This window comes from Nomia melanderi, chromosome 13 (assembly GCF_051020985.1).
Source record: "Nomia melanderi isolate GNS246 chromosome 13, iyNomMela1, whole genome shotgun sequence".
Taxonomy (NCBI): domain Eukaryota; kingdom Metazoa; phylum Arthropoda; class Insecta; order Hymenoptera; family Halictidae; genus Nomia; species Nomia melanderi.
In genome coordinates this window covers 3563698-3581845 of record NC_135011.1, presented here as the reverse complement: position 1 = coordinate 3581845, position 18148 = coordinate 3563698, and the positions used below count along the sequence as shown (strand labels likewise).

Genomic DNA, 18148 nt, shown 5'->3' with positions numbered 1-18148 from the left:
ATGTCACCGTTATTGTTAACGTTATTTATAATATAGAAACGTTTTCAGATAATCGTCGTTCAATTAAGTGAACTATAGTAATTCCATGGCATTGAACGTGTTAAAACAATTTTACGATCAACTTCCGAGGCTCAAAGTTCACTCTTCGTGACTCGATGTAATTGGAACACAACGATGAACATTATAGTTGCCGTGAACTTCTCGAATGTTAAAAAAAAAGAAACGGAAGAACGATGATAATAGAAGATAAAATATCTTGGAATAAACACTCACGTGAGTCTTCAAAAATGAAAATGTCCCGTGGACATCATTTATTATTATACCTAATGTCTGATATAATCGTGCGCTAACGTTTTTTTTTTTTTCGTAATCGGTACGGTTTCCTTATCTAGGTAATAATCAGTATGATACATGTTACATTCAAAATTATAATTCTAGTTATATTGACAGCAGACTAATCTAAAAGTGACGATTCGCCTCCACCTAGCGCGACTCTTCATACAAAACGGTGTGTCCGTGTGAACGCATCGAAACGGCTCGTCCCTCGTTTAGTTTCCCGATTTTTTGTTCTCCTTCGAGGAGTTCCTCGCCACGACAACGTTCATCGACCGTAATTTTCTGCTCGCTTCGTTCACAAACGATGGCTCGTTCCGAGTGCAATAAAAAAAAAACAACAAAAAAGGAACGTAAGATCGGAACAGAATTTTCGTTCTCTTCTTTACAAAGGCGGCGCATCCGCGGAATTACATTCGATCTCGTTTACACGTTACGTTACACGATAAAAAGTAAATCTCTCTAGTTGTCTTCCTCCATTGTTCTCTCTTCCGACTGCATTTCCGGCTCATCATTTACAACGCTCGCGGTTTCCGGCACGTTTCTCGGTGTCCTCCGGCGAAAGGACGAAAATAAATTGATCGCTTCTCAACTCGACCCTCCTCTTTCATCCTCGTCGTACAATCTCGTTTCCCTTTTTTCTTCCTTTCCGTTGCCATCTCTATTATACGTAACTTTACAATCCTACTAGTAGCTTATACAGAGTGCGTTGATCTCCAAAAGTTTCTCTCTTCTCCTTTACAATGGCAAATGAAAAAATATCTGCATAGATATCCTTGAAAATAAATTACGTTGAGCCCGTGAATGCAAGGCGACGCGTTGTATTATATATTTTATTATTTTGTATTGACCCTCTGTTGTATGAATTTATTTATTATCGAAATTGATCTTAATCCGAATCGCACGTTAATGAGTCCAATGAATGTTCGGGAATTCTGGATAAAATGGCTCCAATCGTCGTTTTAAGGGGATCGAGACGCAAGCTTGAATATTATTTTTTTCGAGAAGAAAAGTTTCGTTTCACCTTGCAATCACGGACATACAGTCTCACGTCGTTTCTCCGCGGTCACCAATGCTTCCTTCCTCGTTTTTTCGTCGTCACGATAAAAAAGTTACGAGACTTCGTCGTTTCGTTTATTAATTAGGTTTCTTCTAATCCTCTAATCGTTCATCTCGCAAAGTAGGATGTGTCTCGGTTATCGGAGACGGGCAAAATTTCTCTAATAACGAATTAAATTCCCCATTGCTCATTGTCCAACTGAAAATACGAACTTTTGAAGATGGTGCATGTATCTTAGACGCAATGCGTATTTTTTCATTAAAATGCAGTTTGCAGTAGATTTTATTTGGAATAGGTGTGTTCTCGTTAAATTTCCCAGTCGAATTGATTAATATTTAATTTTATCAAGCACTTTCCAATCGATAACTTTTTGCAGTTTGTGAACGATACATCTATACAAAATGGACCCAACCATCGCCATCTTGGAGTTCAATTAAAAATACAAATTCCGATTGATTTTTTTCTGAAAATCTTGCCCGTCTCTGTCGCTCGTTCGCTTATCGTACAAAGAGGCCATTTATTTTTCTAAGAGACTTTTTCCTTTCGAAAAGAAAGTTCGGCTCGCTCCGTCTATGCAGTTGCTATCCCATGAGACGTCGACTTTCTAATCGCTTTTCGAAGACTTAACAATAATGAACAGATAATTTAATAGGAACGTGTTTCTTTTATTATCAAAAATTCGTATGACCAGCAATTGTTGCCCATACAACGTGTGTCCGTACTGTGTATCTGTATTTGTCTGTGTACATGTGTATTCAGGTATGTAGCATGGTATAGGCGTGTACGTCTTGTAAAAATTAATCTACATCGTCAGATAGGACTGCAGTATTTGTTTTCCCCGTTTCGCTTTCACTTTTCTGTATCGTCCGTTCTATTTTAACACTAGAACTTCCAGATGGACCAAAATGGTCCATTCCCAGTTTCTTCTTTTACAACTATTGAAAAGACAAAAATGATCCTCGAAGAAGCCACCAAAGAATCAACTGATTATTGATTTAACAATAAGAAAACTGTAACGTAAGTCAATGATAATCTCAGTGAATGCACTTTTTAATTTGTATAATATTAAAAAAAGTTAATTCGACTGTTCATCGGTCGTTCTAGCGTTAAACTTGTTTCTAGTCTGCCACCCAGTGTGTTCAATTCACGAAAACCCCAGTAAAATTGCACGCTCTACATCTAAGATTCTATTCGTGGCTTCCATCTCTCTCGTCTATACCTTTAAAGTTTCCCTCGTTACGAATACGCTTCTAAATACGCTTGGTATCCCGTGTAACACCGTATACCGTGTGTATAATCGTTACTCCCCCTCTGCCCTTTCTTTCCCCCTCAGTTTTGGCTGAACGATGAGCATATCGTTGTTTCGAAAGAAAATCGAAATGAAACGAAAGGAAAACAGAAAAAGAGAACGAAAGAAGAAGAACAAAAAAGATATTGTCGTTTCGACGCGTTCGTTGCCAGTCGATTGAAAATTAACTGTGGATCTGAGATTGAAATCATTGAGAGTTTTTTTATTCACTTCTAGGAAAATTATAAACAGTATACAACATTTTATCGGATAAACCTATGCTTCGTATCGGTTATTGTTTCTTCTTTTTAGACTTTTTTTTTATGGTCTCGATTAAGGAATAGCTTCGAAACAAAATGGCGGCAGCGAACGCGTTAAACGGGAACGCGTCTTGAGGAAAGTTTGTACAAAAGACTCTTCTTTCTTGCCTGTTATTCTTCTTTTTTTCTTCTTCTTCTTCCTTTTTCTCTTCCTCTTCTTCATAGAGCACGGACGAAAAATCTGTACACGTTTTACGACTTATACAATACTTATACAAAGTTTACGTATTATTTCGCCTCGACGCGTCAGAAATTAATCTTCGCCCGGTCGCGTGACCCGCCGTGGCATGACGAAAAAGTATTCCAGATGCTTCGTAAAACTTTTATTAAAATATCGTAGCGGCAGGCGGGGATTCCTCGAATGGATCCGGGCGAAGACCAATCGCCGACAAGATGGCGGGCGCGAGCGCACGCGGTTAAGCCGTCAGTCCTTCGGAATCAACGTTAAGGAAATGGATCGAACGTTTTAACGCTAGAACTACCGAGCCATTTAATTGATTCGAGTATAACCTCTTATAAAAATTAGAATGATTCGTTTATCGAGATTTAAACCTCTTATTTTTGTACCTGTACAAATACACGAATTTATTTTACACTTTCCCGTAAAGGTATCTTCACGATTCCGATAATTGTGAAATAAAAAGTATTCGAATCGGTCGTTCCGACCTGTACGGTAGTTCTAGTATTAAGGACACTGATGTTCACCCAGGAAAAATTCAGAAACGATTTCCCTTTCTTCGCTAATTGGTAATTACAAAAGAATCTTCGGCCGTGTAACGACTGAACTGCGGATGTCCTTGCAAATATAGAGCGGGGATTAACCGGAGAATTTTTTTCTTCGAAATTATTAAGCTTCGGATAAGATAGAAATCTTGTTAATGTTTATTCAATCTTCTGTTACACCGAGTTTCAAACAATTCTACGTTTCCTGGTTCTACGAATCGCGTAAAATCCGCAGTTCAGCGATGACCCTGGAACCTCGACCCTTGAAATCCACCGAAGCACTTGTTTTTTTTTCTTTCTCATCGTTAAACGAATTCTAACGCAGAAAAAATGGTTATTCTTTCTCGCGAGGTTACACGTTTATTTATGTACAACCGAAATTTCAAGCGATCGGATTAGGTCAGGATAGAAATTTCCTCCCCACGAGACTCAGGAAGACGCTTCCAGCAGCTTTTTTTTGTCCTTTCATTTTCCGTTTTATTAAAATGGAAGCTCCGAATTGTTTTTTGCTCGCTTAGAAATATTATTTAATGTTGTGGCGTAATTGCGAGGAGTCGCGAGACAACGAATCTTTCCTGATAAAATCAACTTTCGTAATCGAGAGGAGCTTCGCAGGAAATTGTCGTCGACAATTTCTCTCGTTTCTTCGGAAGAAAATACGGTTTTCTTCGGAAACTTTCAAAAATTCAGATTGCAAATAGCACTTCCGTTTTAGGGGAACGAAGTAAAGTCGTGAACATTCGCAAAATACGTTTCGCGGAAGTGGCTCCGTCTGCAATTCCCACAACGCGATTCCCTAAACATTAACTTATCCTCCTATTATTTCGTACTTACAATCCCCACCAACCTGCCGGTGCAGATCTCTTAACGTAAGTAGGTACAGTATATAAAAGTGTTTCTTTCACTGTCGTTCGAAGAGAAGGGCTCGCGATTCGAGAAGTGAAACATCCGATACAGAAGAAAAGCAGCGCTACCGCTCGGAACGATTAGAAAGGATCTCGTTTGCAGTTTGCTCTGAACGATCAGCAAAAACTTTGGAACTTCAACGCTGAACGTACCGACATTTTGTACTTATATTCTTATTCCTACCGTAACCAGACAAATAACTGGTTACAAAATGAAGGTGGACGAATTAAAAAAGATATCTTTCTTAATGGAAACAGAAACGAAAGGAAACATGAAAATTGAAGAACTGATTAACCGGACAATATAGAAATTGATGTGAAGGTAAACGAACGAAAAAGAACGCAAAATTTTCAATGAGATTTAAAAACCGGTTATTTGACCGGTCGCAGTACGTTTAGAGTTGAAAGAACAACTTTAAAAATCTTCAAGTGGCTGTTCTCCAATTCATTACATAATTCATTGACAACTAATTTCTATAGTTTGGCTATAGTCGTGTTCAAGGCCACTGTACTTGTCCTCCAAGGCCACAAGTTAATAATTAAAACTAATTCGATTAGCGAACTGATTAAAGGACGATTTTCCATTGGCCTTGAGGGACCAGTCGATTTTGTTACGACTATAGTCAATGATCTCCAATCTTCTGCAAACGGATAAACGTCCAACGGTAACGAGCGGACCGTCAACCGCAGACATTTCAATGTTATTAGGTCATCCCATAAATTCCTCGTTAAATAATGCGTGCCTCGAATGCAAAATCAACAAGAACAAAAGAACTAAGTTTCTACTTAGTGCCATCGTGTTTATTTGATCATTCTAATGCGCACCGAAACACGACTAAATAATTTAAATAAGGTTCAATCAACTCTAGAACTACCGAGCGTTTAATAAGATTAATACGTAATCCTTACGCATTAAATTGTAACAATAGATTTTTTTCAATTCATATATTCACCACAGTATTAAAGTGAAACTGTTTTTAACACCATTTTGAAACCCGCCATTTTGTCGGGTGCGGTAGTTCTAGTGTTAGGTTTTCATTTCTTTATCGAGTAAACGAGGTTCTCAATAGAAACAGTGAACTTTTTTATTGTTCCTCGTTTCGTAATTCGTTCGAAAGGAGAAACAAACGAGAGTTTTGCAATGCACCCGCAATGGTGAAACATTTTACGTCTGGCTCAATGGTCTCGGACATCTCGCCGTTTTATTGGACATCGTCGTCACGATTTGATCGCTCAATTACAGTTCGAAGGACACGATTTATTGAATGAACAGGCGCGCGATGACCTAATACTAGAAACGCGCACGGAACGTTACAATCGTCGTGCTTTCAATCGCCGAACTTAGCGAAAGTGAGTCGTCTTAATAAAAGAAAAGAAATGAGAAAAACAAGGAATCGCAACGATCAAAGCCCTCGTCTTCGACCCGGGGACATCGTATAATTAATATTATTTACAAAACTTCATCGAAGGTGTGCTGTCAAGCGAAACAAAAAGATAGAATCGTGAGTCGGACGGGCCCGATCTACCGGGCGTCCTCTAAAATACAAATCCGCTACTTCGAAAATCGTACTAAAGTGGCTAAATTCCAAAAAGAAAAGAACGAAAAAAAAAGAAAATGAAACACGGTGAACACAATGCAAAAAAGATTCAAGCTGTTCGTCTCTACCGTGTCGACGTTCGTTACAATTCGAGAAAATTCATTGCACTGGCAAGCTGAGACAAGCGTTACTCACGAGGGAACCTGAGCAACCCGAGAATTTTAATTGTTTCCTTATTGTAAAATTTCGCTGATTGTTCTTCGGCTCACCAAAAGTGAAAGTATTTAGCAAATGTTAACATTTACATTCTAGGTTTCGTATATATTCGAAATCGTAACAGATGAACAATCTTTAAAGGAAAGATCTCGGTAAAATATTCTTGTAATAAAAGCGATAAGACTTAATTGAGCGAATTAAAAATTTGAAGCAGTTGCGATACGATATTGGAAACCATAAAAAAACCATTATGTTCTCGGCGCAATTTCATCCATGATAATAAATAATAATAATAAAATAATGAACGAAAAAACGGATCGTACAGAAAAACGAAAATCGAAAATCTTCGGGTCATCGGGGGTCCCTCGTCAGTCTTGGAAAACAAGATCAAGAGCAAAGATAAGAAACAAAAAGAAATAATTGGTAAATTGGCTTTCTTTTTCTTCTTCGCGCGTTGATCGTCACGTTTGAACGTTGCCCGTCAACGTTCGAACGGGACGTAACCCAGGGAACAAGTCGAAACAAACGATAAGATCCTCTAGTCTAATCGAAAAATACTGTAGCAGGTATTATGACCACATTAAAAGTAAATTAAACGTAATTAGCATTATCTTTATTTTTACAAGTTATATCGATAAAAACAGAGCAATCCCCCCTCCCCCCTCCCGTCCGAAAAGAAAAGAAACGAAGAAACGATCCCAGACTCGGCCGAAATCCTCGAGGGAAAAAAATCTGATCAAGAACACAATTTGCTTTTTTTAATATTTTTTTCGTCAAGCTCGATCACTTTGTGATCTCAGACGCGTTGATGTCGGTCTTTTTTCTCTGTATTGTACATCGTATAAAAAAATTCGGGACACCACCGAGCCATTGTCTGTCCCCCGCGTGATTGGAACCGATTCTTGAACGGTAAAGAGATTTTTTCCTATCCTTTTTCCATTCGATTTTTCACGTTTCGATTCGAACAAATGGCGAAGACGTCGATGATCTGAAGAAAAAGAAAACTGGTCCGATCGCGAAAAAGGGAACGATATTTTTTTCGAACATTATTGTTTTTTCTTCTTCATTTTTTTTTAACGATCCATAGTGCACGCTACGATCGTCGATTCCACGATTTCGCCGATCTTCACGAAAACCCCGTGTAATCGTCGATCGAATAATTTTCCTATGGAACCTTCGCATGATTCGATTACTAACATTGGTTCGTTTTCCAGTGAATTCTAAACCCGATCTCCGATTCACTTATGTGTCTCCCTTAGATCCTCGCCTCGAATTTCATACTTTTTTTTTTCCCTTTTAATCAATATTTTATTCAAAGTAGATTTCAGCGACGCGCGTCGTCGCCCCTAACAAGTGGGGATATAAAAATTAATCGTATGTATATTGTATAGATAATCTAGCCAGCTAATTGCCGTTTACAAACTAGCAACTATTTTTTAGTTAACTGATATTCAATATAGTTCACGGCCTTAAAATTATAAAACAGATTAGTCTGCCCGTCGATATTCACTATTAATTATTGCAGCTCCGGTGAGATAGAAATCTTCGTCGCGTGGGCGTCGCTTCTGCCGTCGTTCTCTCTCATTCGTTCGTTTCCTTAGCTCGTGTGTGTGTGTATACATATGTATATATATATATATATTATACATACATATATATATACATATTATATATACATATATATATATACATATACATAGACATATATACCTTTTCTCGTATTTTATTTATTTGATTCTTTTCCCGTCGCCTGGACGCTCTTTCGCTAACACGTTTCCAATTTTCATTACGGTGAACGCAGCGATTCGTTCGTTCTTTATTCATTCTCTCTCTCTTTCTCTCCCTCTCTCTCTCGCTTTTATTTTTCTTTGTCCCTATGTTCTGATCCCGAATGACTGGACGGAAGAGGGCTCGCATGAATCGCGACGTCGCGCCACGACTTCCGCCTTCTCCTTTTTTTTTCTGTTTCTTTCTTTCTTTTTTTTTTGTCTACGCCGTCGAACTCTCCACGTGCGTGCGCCGATTCGGCTAAAAGAAGGAAAACGGCTGATAACTGGAAAAATTAATACTAATTCGTGTCTTCGTTTCCTTCTCCGCTCCTCCAGGTCAGATTACAAAAGGGCCGAGGGTTCGTGGATCACGGGAAAAGAAAGGATCCGTCGAGCTTGATGAAAACGAATAGCGATACCCGCACGACAACGCCGTGAACGCGGACAAACCGAGACTGACGATCGATTGACATGCTCGCAGTCAACCCGGCTCCGCGAAAATCAATTGGAAGAAACTACTTAATTACCGTTGGAACGAACGAGTCCGATCGACCGATCCGTCGCCAAACGTTGCCTAATTTATTTTAATTGAACGTGTGTCTCTCTTTCTCTCTCTGTCCCGTGAGTGAGAAAATATAAAACAGGTCTTCTCTCCTCCTTTTCCTTTCTTTTACTTCTTTCGTCCATGATTCCTTGGTCTCTGAACGTCATTTCACGATTAAAACAAATTCTTTCTCTCGCTTCTTTCTATTTCTCTGAACTTTTTTTTTTGTTCACTTCTCCCGTGGCCGACAGAGTGTTCCGATTTCTTACGAGCCCGTACTTCTTCCGAGTCACGTGTTCCATTGTTTAATAGATTTAACCTCACTCGCGGAAAATATCGCTAAGTCTCTTTCTGATATACCCTTCTCTCTCTCTCTCTTTCTCTCGCTCGCTCGCTCTCTCTCACTCTCTCTCTTTCGCTCTCTCGCTCTTTCGATACGTTTCATGCCTCAGACGTATGTATAATTATATTTATATATATATATATATATATATTTATATATAATATAATCGACTGTGTTCCGGCGTTTGCATGTCCGCGCACGCCACGCCGATCCTTCCCGTCGGAACCTGAATCTCTTCACGAAAAGCGTGCCTCGCCAGTCACTCCGGAAACCCGCCGCACTCCTCCATCGGTTCTCTCTTCCGCACCACGCACGTTCCTACGATTCTCGCACGCCACCGACTGTCAGTTCGTCTCAATGTCAATTAGGGATCTGTTCGTCATTTGTTGTAGTTGTTGTTGGTTGATGATGTGGTTGTTTTGTATTGACGTTGTTCATTTGAATAAAAAAAAAGGTTAGAAAATTAACCCCTTTACCAGCTCCTGAAAGGTATTCTCTAGCTGAATCATTTAGGCTCTGGGAAAGTCACCTGACACTTGTAGACTTCTTCGAGCATTACCGCTTGCCCTTGGCCTTGACTCACGGTAACTGGGGTTGTGGTGTTCACCACGACTACCTGTTGACCCTGTTGCTGCTGCTGGGGCTGCTGCTGTTGCTGCTGCTGCTGATTGCTCGCGTTCGGCTGCTGTGCGTTCGTCGGGTTGTTCGCGTTCTGGTTGCGGGCGGTCTGCCCGTACTTTTCGTGGATTGCACGATGACGCTTTAATGCGAAGCGATCGGAGAAACCGATCTCACATATATCACATCTAGAAGAAGACAGGGGATCAGCAGAGTTTATTGGAACTGTCGGTTTCACCCGTGCCTAACACGTTCGCGGACAGTGAACATTTTAACGAGCTACAAAAATCATACTAAAATGCAGTACTCCGAGGGTTAAAGTGCATAATAATCTCAAAAGATTAAAGCTATTATGTCATTTTGCATCGCAATGAAAATGAATGCCATAGCATTCACGGCCGCGAACGTGTTAACAATTGTCATTGCTAGGCTACGGGTGGTCAAGCGACTTTAACCCTTTGCGGTCGAATGTCGTAATGACGACCTCGAGTTTCCGTATCTACAATCGAAAGCTGTAAATGAATAATTTGATTATTTAAACGGTGAGGGATTTATACGCAGTGACATATTAACCTGATATTTAAGATCTTAATACATAATTCAATTTCTTATGGAAAGAGTTTTTAGAGGTTTGAAAAGTTATGGTTCGCAAAGGGTTAATAATCTTATGGATAAAGTAAAAACATGTATAAAGCCATCTGTGGCGATTAATTTTAGTAGATTAAAAATAACTTGCAGCAAAGGACTCGCAGTCTAGTTATTACAGGGGAATGTCCGTGTTTCCAGAATACGGATCAATGAGGTAAATTGAAAGAGTCGATTGAAATGTAACCAAGGTTCCCGAACACACGAAACGCGTTATTATATACCTGTGCGGCTTTTCACCGGTGTGGACCTTCGCGTGATTCTTCAGATGTGTAGCTTGATTAAAGGCCGAGCCACATATACTACATTTGTAAGGTTTTTCACCGGTGTGGATTCTCCTGTGGTTCCAAAGGGTCGAATGTCTGGCAAATGTTTTTTCACACACTTCACACTGATAAGGGCGTTCACCAGAATGAATTCTTTCGTGGTTCTTTAAGTGAGGACTTTGTGAGAACTGCATACCACAGACAGAGCATTTGAACGGTTTCTCACCGGTATGCACTCTTCCGTGATTCTTCAGATAAGCGGCTGCAATCATCGAAACGGCGGTCATTCAAGATTCTTAGGGTTCAGTGATCGACGGTTGAGAGGATCTATCGGTAAATCTTTGATTACGGTTAACCCTCTGAGCGTTGAACACTCCCAGCCGAAACGTTCCGTGTGGACAGAATATTTTTATGCTCGTCTGAAGATCGATGGATTATGTTAATTCGTATAATTAAGTTGCAATTAAATTGTAATTGTAATACCTCGGTTTCACCATATTGAATAATAAGAATAATAAGAAACACGTACATTAATCGCATAGGCTTATAATTGTCATCGCAGCACTCAAAGGGTTAAGAAGTCATCTGAACCAATATAATGCAACAATTTTTTGTGGAATAATTCTTTGAAAAGAAACTATTAAGCTGCTAGTGCACTTAAATGCGTGCACCCTGCGCTTGTATATACCGAATTGTATTAGAAGTTTCGTGAGCAGTCACCTTTTGCAAAAGCCAAGCCGCAAATATCACACTTGAAAGGTTTGTCTCCAGAATGCAGTCTCTTATGGGACCAAAGCGACGAGTATCGGGAAAATGTTCCATCGCACACATTACAATGGAACGGTTTCTCTGCCTGGTTTTGACTGTTCTGTTTCCCACCTGTAATTAAAAAAGCAACCGGGTTCTTAGTTTTCCTCAAAGGGCCAGTTCTACAACAAGGTATGCTCATAGATGATTCGATGAATTGCATCGGGCAACGCAAGACAAAGGATTGTGTATGGTTTTTTTTTGTTCTCTTTTTGAAAGATTCTTTGTTCTTTTTTCGATACATCGTTTTGGAATGAAAAACTGGACTGTCTTTTTTGTTTCTTATTTTTTTTTTGTTTTTGTAAAGAAAATGATGTCGCGTCAGTATCCGAACATGCGGGTAGTTAAGAGTTAGTGCAGAAAATAGGAAATGAGTAAGTACATGTACAATGAAATAAAAGATGCACTGAGTGGTAAAATGATATTCAAAAGAACTTCCGAATACTGAAATCGCTAAAGATCAGTAGACTAAGTTTATAAAACTGTCCCTTAGGGGAGATCTCATTCCATGCAGTGATTCTTAAATTTAGATATCAACGGTTTTACCAAAAAGGAAACAGAATTGTTACAGTAAATTTAAACATACATTTGTAACACCGGTACATTCGGTAAGCGTTCGTTAAACTTCGTTTACATGTAACATGCAAATAAACTATGTTATCGGTTCTTAAACGAAGCTCGCCAAGTTTCACGTTTACACGCGTCAAAGATAAACGGATTATTTTATTCGGTGAACCAGTAAATTTGAAGTTTACATAGCGAACATCAAACGAACATTATTCGTTGAATGAAACACATTGAAAAATCTATGGGAACTTCAAGCTATTAGGTTGTGTAATATGAAATGTCGGATTTTGCGGAAAAAAGGAAACCTTATTTGACCTTCTAAAACGCGTTTGTTCAAACAAAATATGCTCTATTCGATTCGAAAACTGCACTCTTCCTTCATTCGCAGTATTGATCCCAAATGCTTTGTTTATATTTTAAGCAGTTCTTACAGCATTGTTTCCAAATTTGAATTCATATAAGAAATTTATACGAATATCGGTGGTATCAAGAAACGACGCAAGAAATAGTTATTATGAGCAATTCGGACAAAGCTTTTTGCAAAAAGTCACTTTGATGATCGACAATGAAACTGTTTAAGAGGATATATGAAAAACAAAGGAATAACAACAGGAGTACAAACATTTATGAGTAAGAAAAATCCGACATTTCATATTACACGACCCAATAATTTAATAACACGTATCTGCTAATTGGTGGTTGCACTTAAAATATACTCTGTAATATTAATCCCGTGTTCTTTTTGGCTGTAATTGTTCCGACTTACTTCCTATGATGATGCGGCCTGTTGCCTTGCAGGCGCCACACTTTGCGAGGGAACTGATTCCAGAATCTAGTTTATCGTCGTCTTTACCTACCATACACCACCCGATGTACGATCATGATAGCAATGAAATGATGCAAGTAGAGGAAAGATGATTGTGTTGCGAGAAGAAAAATGTAATCATTTCAACTTCATGGAAGCTGTTCACAGCGTTTGCAGTGTACTGTACATACTAATTGTTTGAAATTTAGAGTTCTGTATTTTGTAGCAAACATTTTCCTTCTCTTTACAAAAAGCATACGAATCACGATTTTTACTTACCAATAAAAATTATTCCCGTGCCATTACACTTATGACATTTAGTGACACTGGTAACACCCCTTCGTTTCACTGGATGATGACCAGGTTTAATAGCTATAAAAATAAAGTTGGCATCGTTGATTACATCGGACTGTTTGCTAGATGTCGAAAAAATGATAACGTCACGATAACAAAGAATTCTCGAGACATACTCTTTTTAATTTTAGTGGGATGATGCTCGCAGGGGTCTTCGCTACCACAATCTTCACAAATCTGCACCTTCGGTTTTTGATGCATATTTGTTTTATGGCTCTTTAATTCTCCTGGTAGTGCGAAGCATGCTCCGCATATATCACAGGTGTATGGTCTCTCTGGTGTTGTCGCGACAGTCACTGTTGTTGGTGTTTGCACAACAACTTGCTGAGGTTGTTGTTGAAGATTACTAGGTGTTGTGTTATGAATCCGTTTGTGGTGATTCAATAAGCTCATGTGCCCAAAGACCAAACCACAAATGTCACACTTGAAGGTGGCATTGGTAGCAGCTGCGATGCTCATCTGATTCAACAATGTGTTGTAACCAACAGGTTGCACGTCGAAGCGGTAACAACCTTTGTCGTCGGTAGTGATCGCACCGATTGTGCCCACATTTGTTTGGACCTTTTGGAGCATGTTTACATTGTAATAGAAAGGGAACTCCGTAGTAGCAGATTGTTGCTGGGATTTATCCTCCTTCTTGTCCGTCGTGACATACATCTGCTGGGACTGCTGCTGCTGCGACTGTTGACCCTGAGCAGCTTGCTGCTGCTGCATTTGTTGTGGGTCAAACATTGCTGCTTGTTGCTGCAAAGTGAATTTTAAATTATAATTTTTGTCTGATGTCTCGTTTAACGTATTTTCTTTAGAGACCAGTATCTACAGTACTCTTTGAAGAATGCGAAAATTGTTTACTGATAAAATTTCGAGTTATGTGTAGAAACTTGTCTCTCTGAATATTTCAACAACTAACAACCTGTCTTTGATCTCCGTAGCTTGAATTGCTCTGCTCCGTCTGAGTAAAACTATTTGTTTGCTCGGTTTGAGTAAACATGGAACACTTCACTGGCTGCTCGATCGGTTGGCTCTGTTAAATGATAATTACCATTAAAGACAAAGAGACTCATACTGATACACTTTTAAAAAAGAAATATACTACGAAGCTTTGCCTTAATCAACGTGCTACGCACACCGCTATACGTTATTCGTGTGAAACATCAAACGAAAAGCCTCATTTCCTCTTTACATCGTTGTGGTATACAAGGCGCATACCTGTTGTATTTGATCAGGACGGGTTGTGTTCAACCACACCACGTTGTTGCCATTTGATTCTAGGGCCATTGATGTGTTGCCTTTGACCCTGCACAATCAGTAGGCATTCATTAAGCAGAAATAAACCCAGAGATGTATCCACTCCAACTGCCCCCCTGATCAAAGCCACACCAAGGTAGAAAGGAATGATTTTATCGTAACCCATACATCATTAGTTCGTATAATATGAAATGTCAGACTTCATCATTCACAAATTGTTTACTCGAACAATCAGCCAACTACTATCCCATTACTTTTTGTACCTCCGCTTGCAACATTCGGGGGTTTCGCTAACTAATAGAAAACTTAATGAATTAGATCCGCAAGAGATCATCTATCTTTATCAATGATGAAAGCTTCTAAGCACTGGTGCATCTCATCCCTCGCAGAAGAATTTGTGGTGTGTTTGCAAGTTGATCGGTAGCTCTTTAAGATCAGTGTACAGAAGTGTTTGTTTGAATTGAAACGAGTGATATTCGGCAAGGTATTTCTCTGAAAAATTCGACATTCCATATCACACGAGCTAACAGAACGTCGAAGGATAGACGAAGAAGGAACGGCTTCAAAACAATAACCATGACGACATACGATACTCACATGTGATAGTCTACACGGGCGCCGCGGGTTACATGTCTGACTGCCAAACGGATGATCTTCTAGTTGCCATGACTGCGGCGCGGGGTGCCGCGCAGCTGGTCACACTTAGTCCCGACGATCTCGATGCCACGGGCGATTGGTTTCGGTGTATCGTCCAATACAACATCCGAGAACGGGTTCCTCGTGTCGGTTGGGCCGTGGTCGCGGCGGAAAATCAATGGCGATCGATTTAGAACCTTCGATGCACCGCCTCGGTACGTTCGATCCCGCTAAAATCAGCTCCGGTCACAACACTAACGATATATCGGCCCTTGTGGATGCCGCGAAATCCGCTCCGAGTTACACGCTTGTCAATGAGCAGCGTTGACCCGCGCAGATCATGTCGTCCAAGCGCGGTGGCGGCTGCGGCGACTGGTGTACGAAGCGCGGGTTCCACGGTCGCATAAAATTGGCGGTAGCTGGCGGGCCACGGCTTCTCACCGCTTTATTCTCGTCAGGTTGGGCCACGTCGCCGCGTACCGTGGCTCAAGCTAGGCCGTAGCGCGAACAAGCAGACCGAGCACCGTCAACAAACTCCACGGTAGCCATTACACGCGACGAGGATAACAATGGGCGACACGAACGCGCGCTGCCCCCGATGCCTTTTTCCGAAGCGTTTTCAGGCGCCTTCCGTGAATGCAGCCAAGCGTCGCCAAGGTCAGCACCCGGTGACGCTAATGCCCGTTACGCCGAGTCCCGCCATTGGCCCACTGTCTACTGTCACCGGTTCCTATTGGCGCCAGTGTCCCTTGCGAAACTTGGAAACGATTATTTACCTTTCCCCGCGTAAATATCCAAGTATTTTACCTTCTCTCGATATCCGTGGACTGATTTTGCAATTATGTTTTATCCCGTTTTGTTTAAGTTAACGGCAAACGGTTTTGATTATTTGAATCGTCATCCCGGCGGGTATTACGGGACGTTCTCATGGTGGAGTGAAGCGTCGATATGCCGACAGTTAAATAAGGTAATGGGAACGACGGGTAATTGTTTCTTTCTTTTTTTCAGCGGAATATTTTTGAATTTGCAACAGTATCGTTAACGCGACAACAGATTTTGTGCGGGTACGAAGCGTGGTCGACGTGGAAACGTGACTTAAGGTTGTCCGTTAGGCATAGTTCAGCGGTTCGACGGTAGATGGTACTACCGAACGGATGAAGCTGGTTCGAACGGTTTATTCGAACGTTTGGATTTACCTGTGTTCAATAGCTTGTATATTAGCAAGACAAATAATTGTCGGGCAACAGTTGAATCGAGAAACAAGCCGTGTAGCTGCGGTTAATGATTTGCAATCTTTAATTATTCTTGGAAATCTTAACATAATGTAAAGCGACAGGATTCAGTTTGTTGGTACATTTGTATGAACTCGAGCGACGTTAATCTCACCAGCAAAATGTTGAAAGACTATACAATCAATAAATTGAAAGAGTTCCTACGTGAACGGAATTTGCCAGTGTCGGGCTCGAAATCAGAATTGATTCTGAAATTGGAGGAGTTTGACAAGGACATTTGGGGCATAATTACAGCGGAAAGAGAGCAATCACAAGAAGAGGAAGAAGTAAGCTGACCGTCTGCTCGGGATGACAGATCCAGAGAAAACGATTTAAAAGCGCGGGAATTGGAGCTGAGAGAGAACGCAATCTCATAAAATTAATAGAATTAAGGAAAACGTTTGAAGTTCATTGTAACGATTATATGGACGATATAGTCAAAGATCAGCCATCAAAAGCTGTGGAATTTTGCTCTAAAGTGATTTATGAAGTAGGACCTGAATCTAGGAAAGTAAATAAAAGTACTGAAGATAAGGTATGGAAATTCACATTTAATATAAACAAGAAAATGCTAAATTTAAGCCAGAAAACACAAAGAACACTAAGTGAAGAAGACTGGATATTGGCACTATAGTTAAAAACGTTAACCAAAGCACACAAAGAGATGGCCACTACTTGTCCAATAGTGACATTGATTTTGCAATATGTGCATCTTACGTGGCCTTGCAAAATATGAAGAAGGGAATCTTAAGAAAGAAAACAATTGTGAAAATAATTAAACAGTATATGACTCAGGGCCACGAACCAAATAAAGAAAGATTAAGAATCATAAGCATATATGCAATTGTTAGCATACCAATTGACCATGTGCTTGATCAGGTTGAGTTTGCCTTGAATACCGACTACCTGTGACTTTTATTACAGCCAACCTCAGAAGAGATTAGAGACTTAGAGGATATACGCGAAAGGACAGCGAAAACTATTGAAAAAACATAAGCCTTCAATGAGAATTATTATAACAATAAGCATAATGACACATTTGGATAAAACATTGGAGACTATGTAATGATTAAAAATGTTGACAACTCAGCGGGCATGAATAAAAAATTGGTACCTAAGTTTAAGGGACCATACACGGTAAAAAAGGTCTTAGATTGTGATCGATATGTGATCAGCGACGTTGACGGGTTCCAAATAACCTAAATGCCCTATGATGGTGTTCTGTCACTGGATAATATGAAACCGTATATTGTAACATAAGCATTGAAATAAACGAAAACTTAGATAAGTACTTAGATAATTGATTAGGGAGTATGAATATGTTTGCATGATCAAAGTAATATTAAAATTGATATTTTTGCGTTTGGGTTAGCCGGGATGGCTAACAGGTGAGGATGGCCGAACTGTAGCGCGTAGGTTAATATTGATGTAAACGTCGTGGATGTGCGTGCATATGTATGGGTGCAAAACGCGAAAAAAAAGAAAAGATATTAAAAAAAAACGAAGTTTGTATTGACAACAGAAAATATATATAAATTGTCATCGTTTAAATAAACGTCTATAAAATTCAGAAATGGGATTGAAAAAAAAAAATTTTTTTCCCTCCAGACAAGGTACAGCCGTGAGTGATAAGTGAGAATTTTGTGTTAATTGTTTTTGTCTAGTTGTTAAACAATGGACTTAGAAGTTAAACAATGAATCTTCACTGAAAAGTGTTTGCGTGGTATCATTCATAGTCGTACTTTCTGTTTCTCGCGGAATTTATTAACTCCGAGTATTCGTTTACAACGCCTTTAATGTTATATCATTGTATACGCGATTGAAATTCAAAAATTTTTAATAATTTAATCATTCAGAGTACAATGAATCAAATTTACTATAATTGATATAGG

The 18148-nt window shown here is 39.7% G+C and overlaps 2 protein-coding genes across 7 annotated transcripts; one reads left to right on the top strand and one right to left on the bottom strand.

The window, feature by feature from the left end:
• Window positions 1-278: 278 nt before the first annotated feature.
• LOC116431588 (uncharacterized) lies at window positions 279-15648 on the bottom strand. Of its 6 annotated transcripts, XM_031987233.2 has the most exons (10): window positions 14947-15648; window positions 14311-14398; window positions 14015-14125; window positions 13218-13845; window positions 13027-13119; window positions 12709-12795; window positions 11289-11447; window positions 10527-10830; window positions 9569-9845; window positions 279-9411 (listed from the first exon to the last, which is right to left on the bottom strand). In XM_031987233.2, coding segments are annotated over exons 1-10 (1761 nt in total). In that variant the 5' UTR covers window positions 14949-15648; the 3' UTR covers window positions 279-9399. The 6 variants fall into 6 exon arrangements, with proteins under 6 accessions (XP_031843093.1, XP_031843092.1, XP_031843094.1 ...); XM_031987232.2 differs by having other exon boundaries at window positions 279-9845; XM_031987234.2 differs by lacking the exon at window positions 12709-12795 and having other exon boundaries at window positions 14947-15647.
• Window positions 15326-17858, top strand: LOC143175230 (uncharacterized). The gene is given in 3 exon segments (XM_076373354.1): window positions 15326-15400; window positions 16573-16878; window positions 16881-17858. Coding segments are annotated over 3 exon segments (669 nt in total). The 3' UTR covers window positions 17169-17858.
• The last annotated feature ends 290 nt before the right edge of the window (window positions 17859-18148 follow it).

Excerpts from the sequence above, each read along its gene's own strand:
- LOC116431588 (XM_031987232.2), bottom strand. Across the intron at positions 12,796-13,026 it reads CACGGGAATAATTTTTATTG|GTAAAGACGACGATAAACTA; the intron begins GTAAGTAAAAAT and ends GGTGTATGGTAG. Across the intron at positions 9,846-10,526 it reads ACCGGTGAAAAGCCGCACAG|ATGTGATATATGTGAGATCG; the intron begins GTATATAATAAC and ends GTCTTCTTCTAG.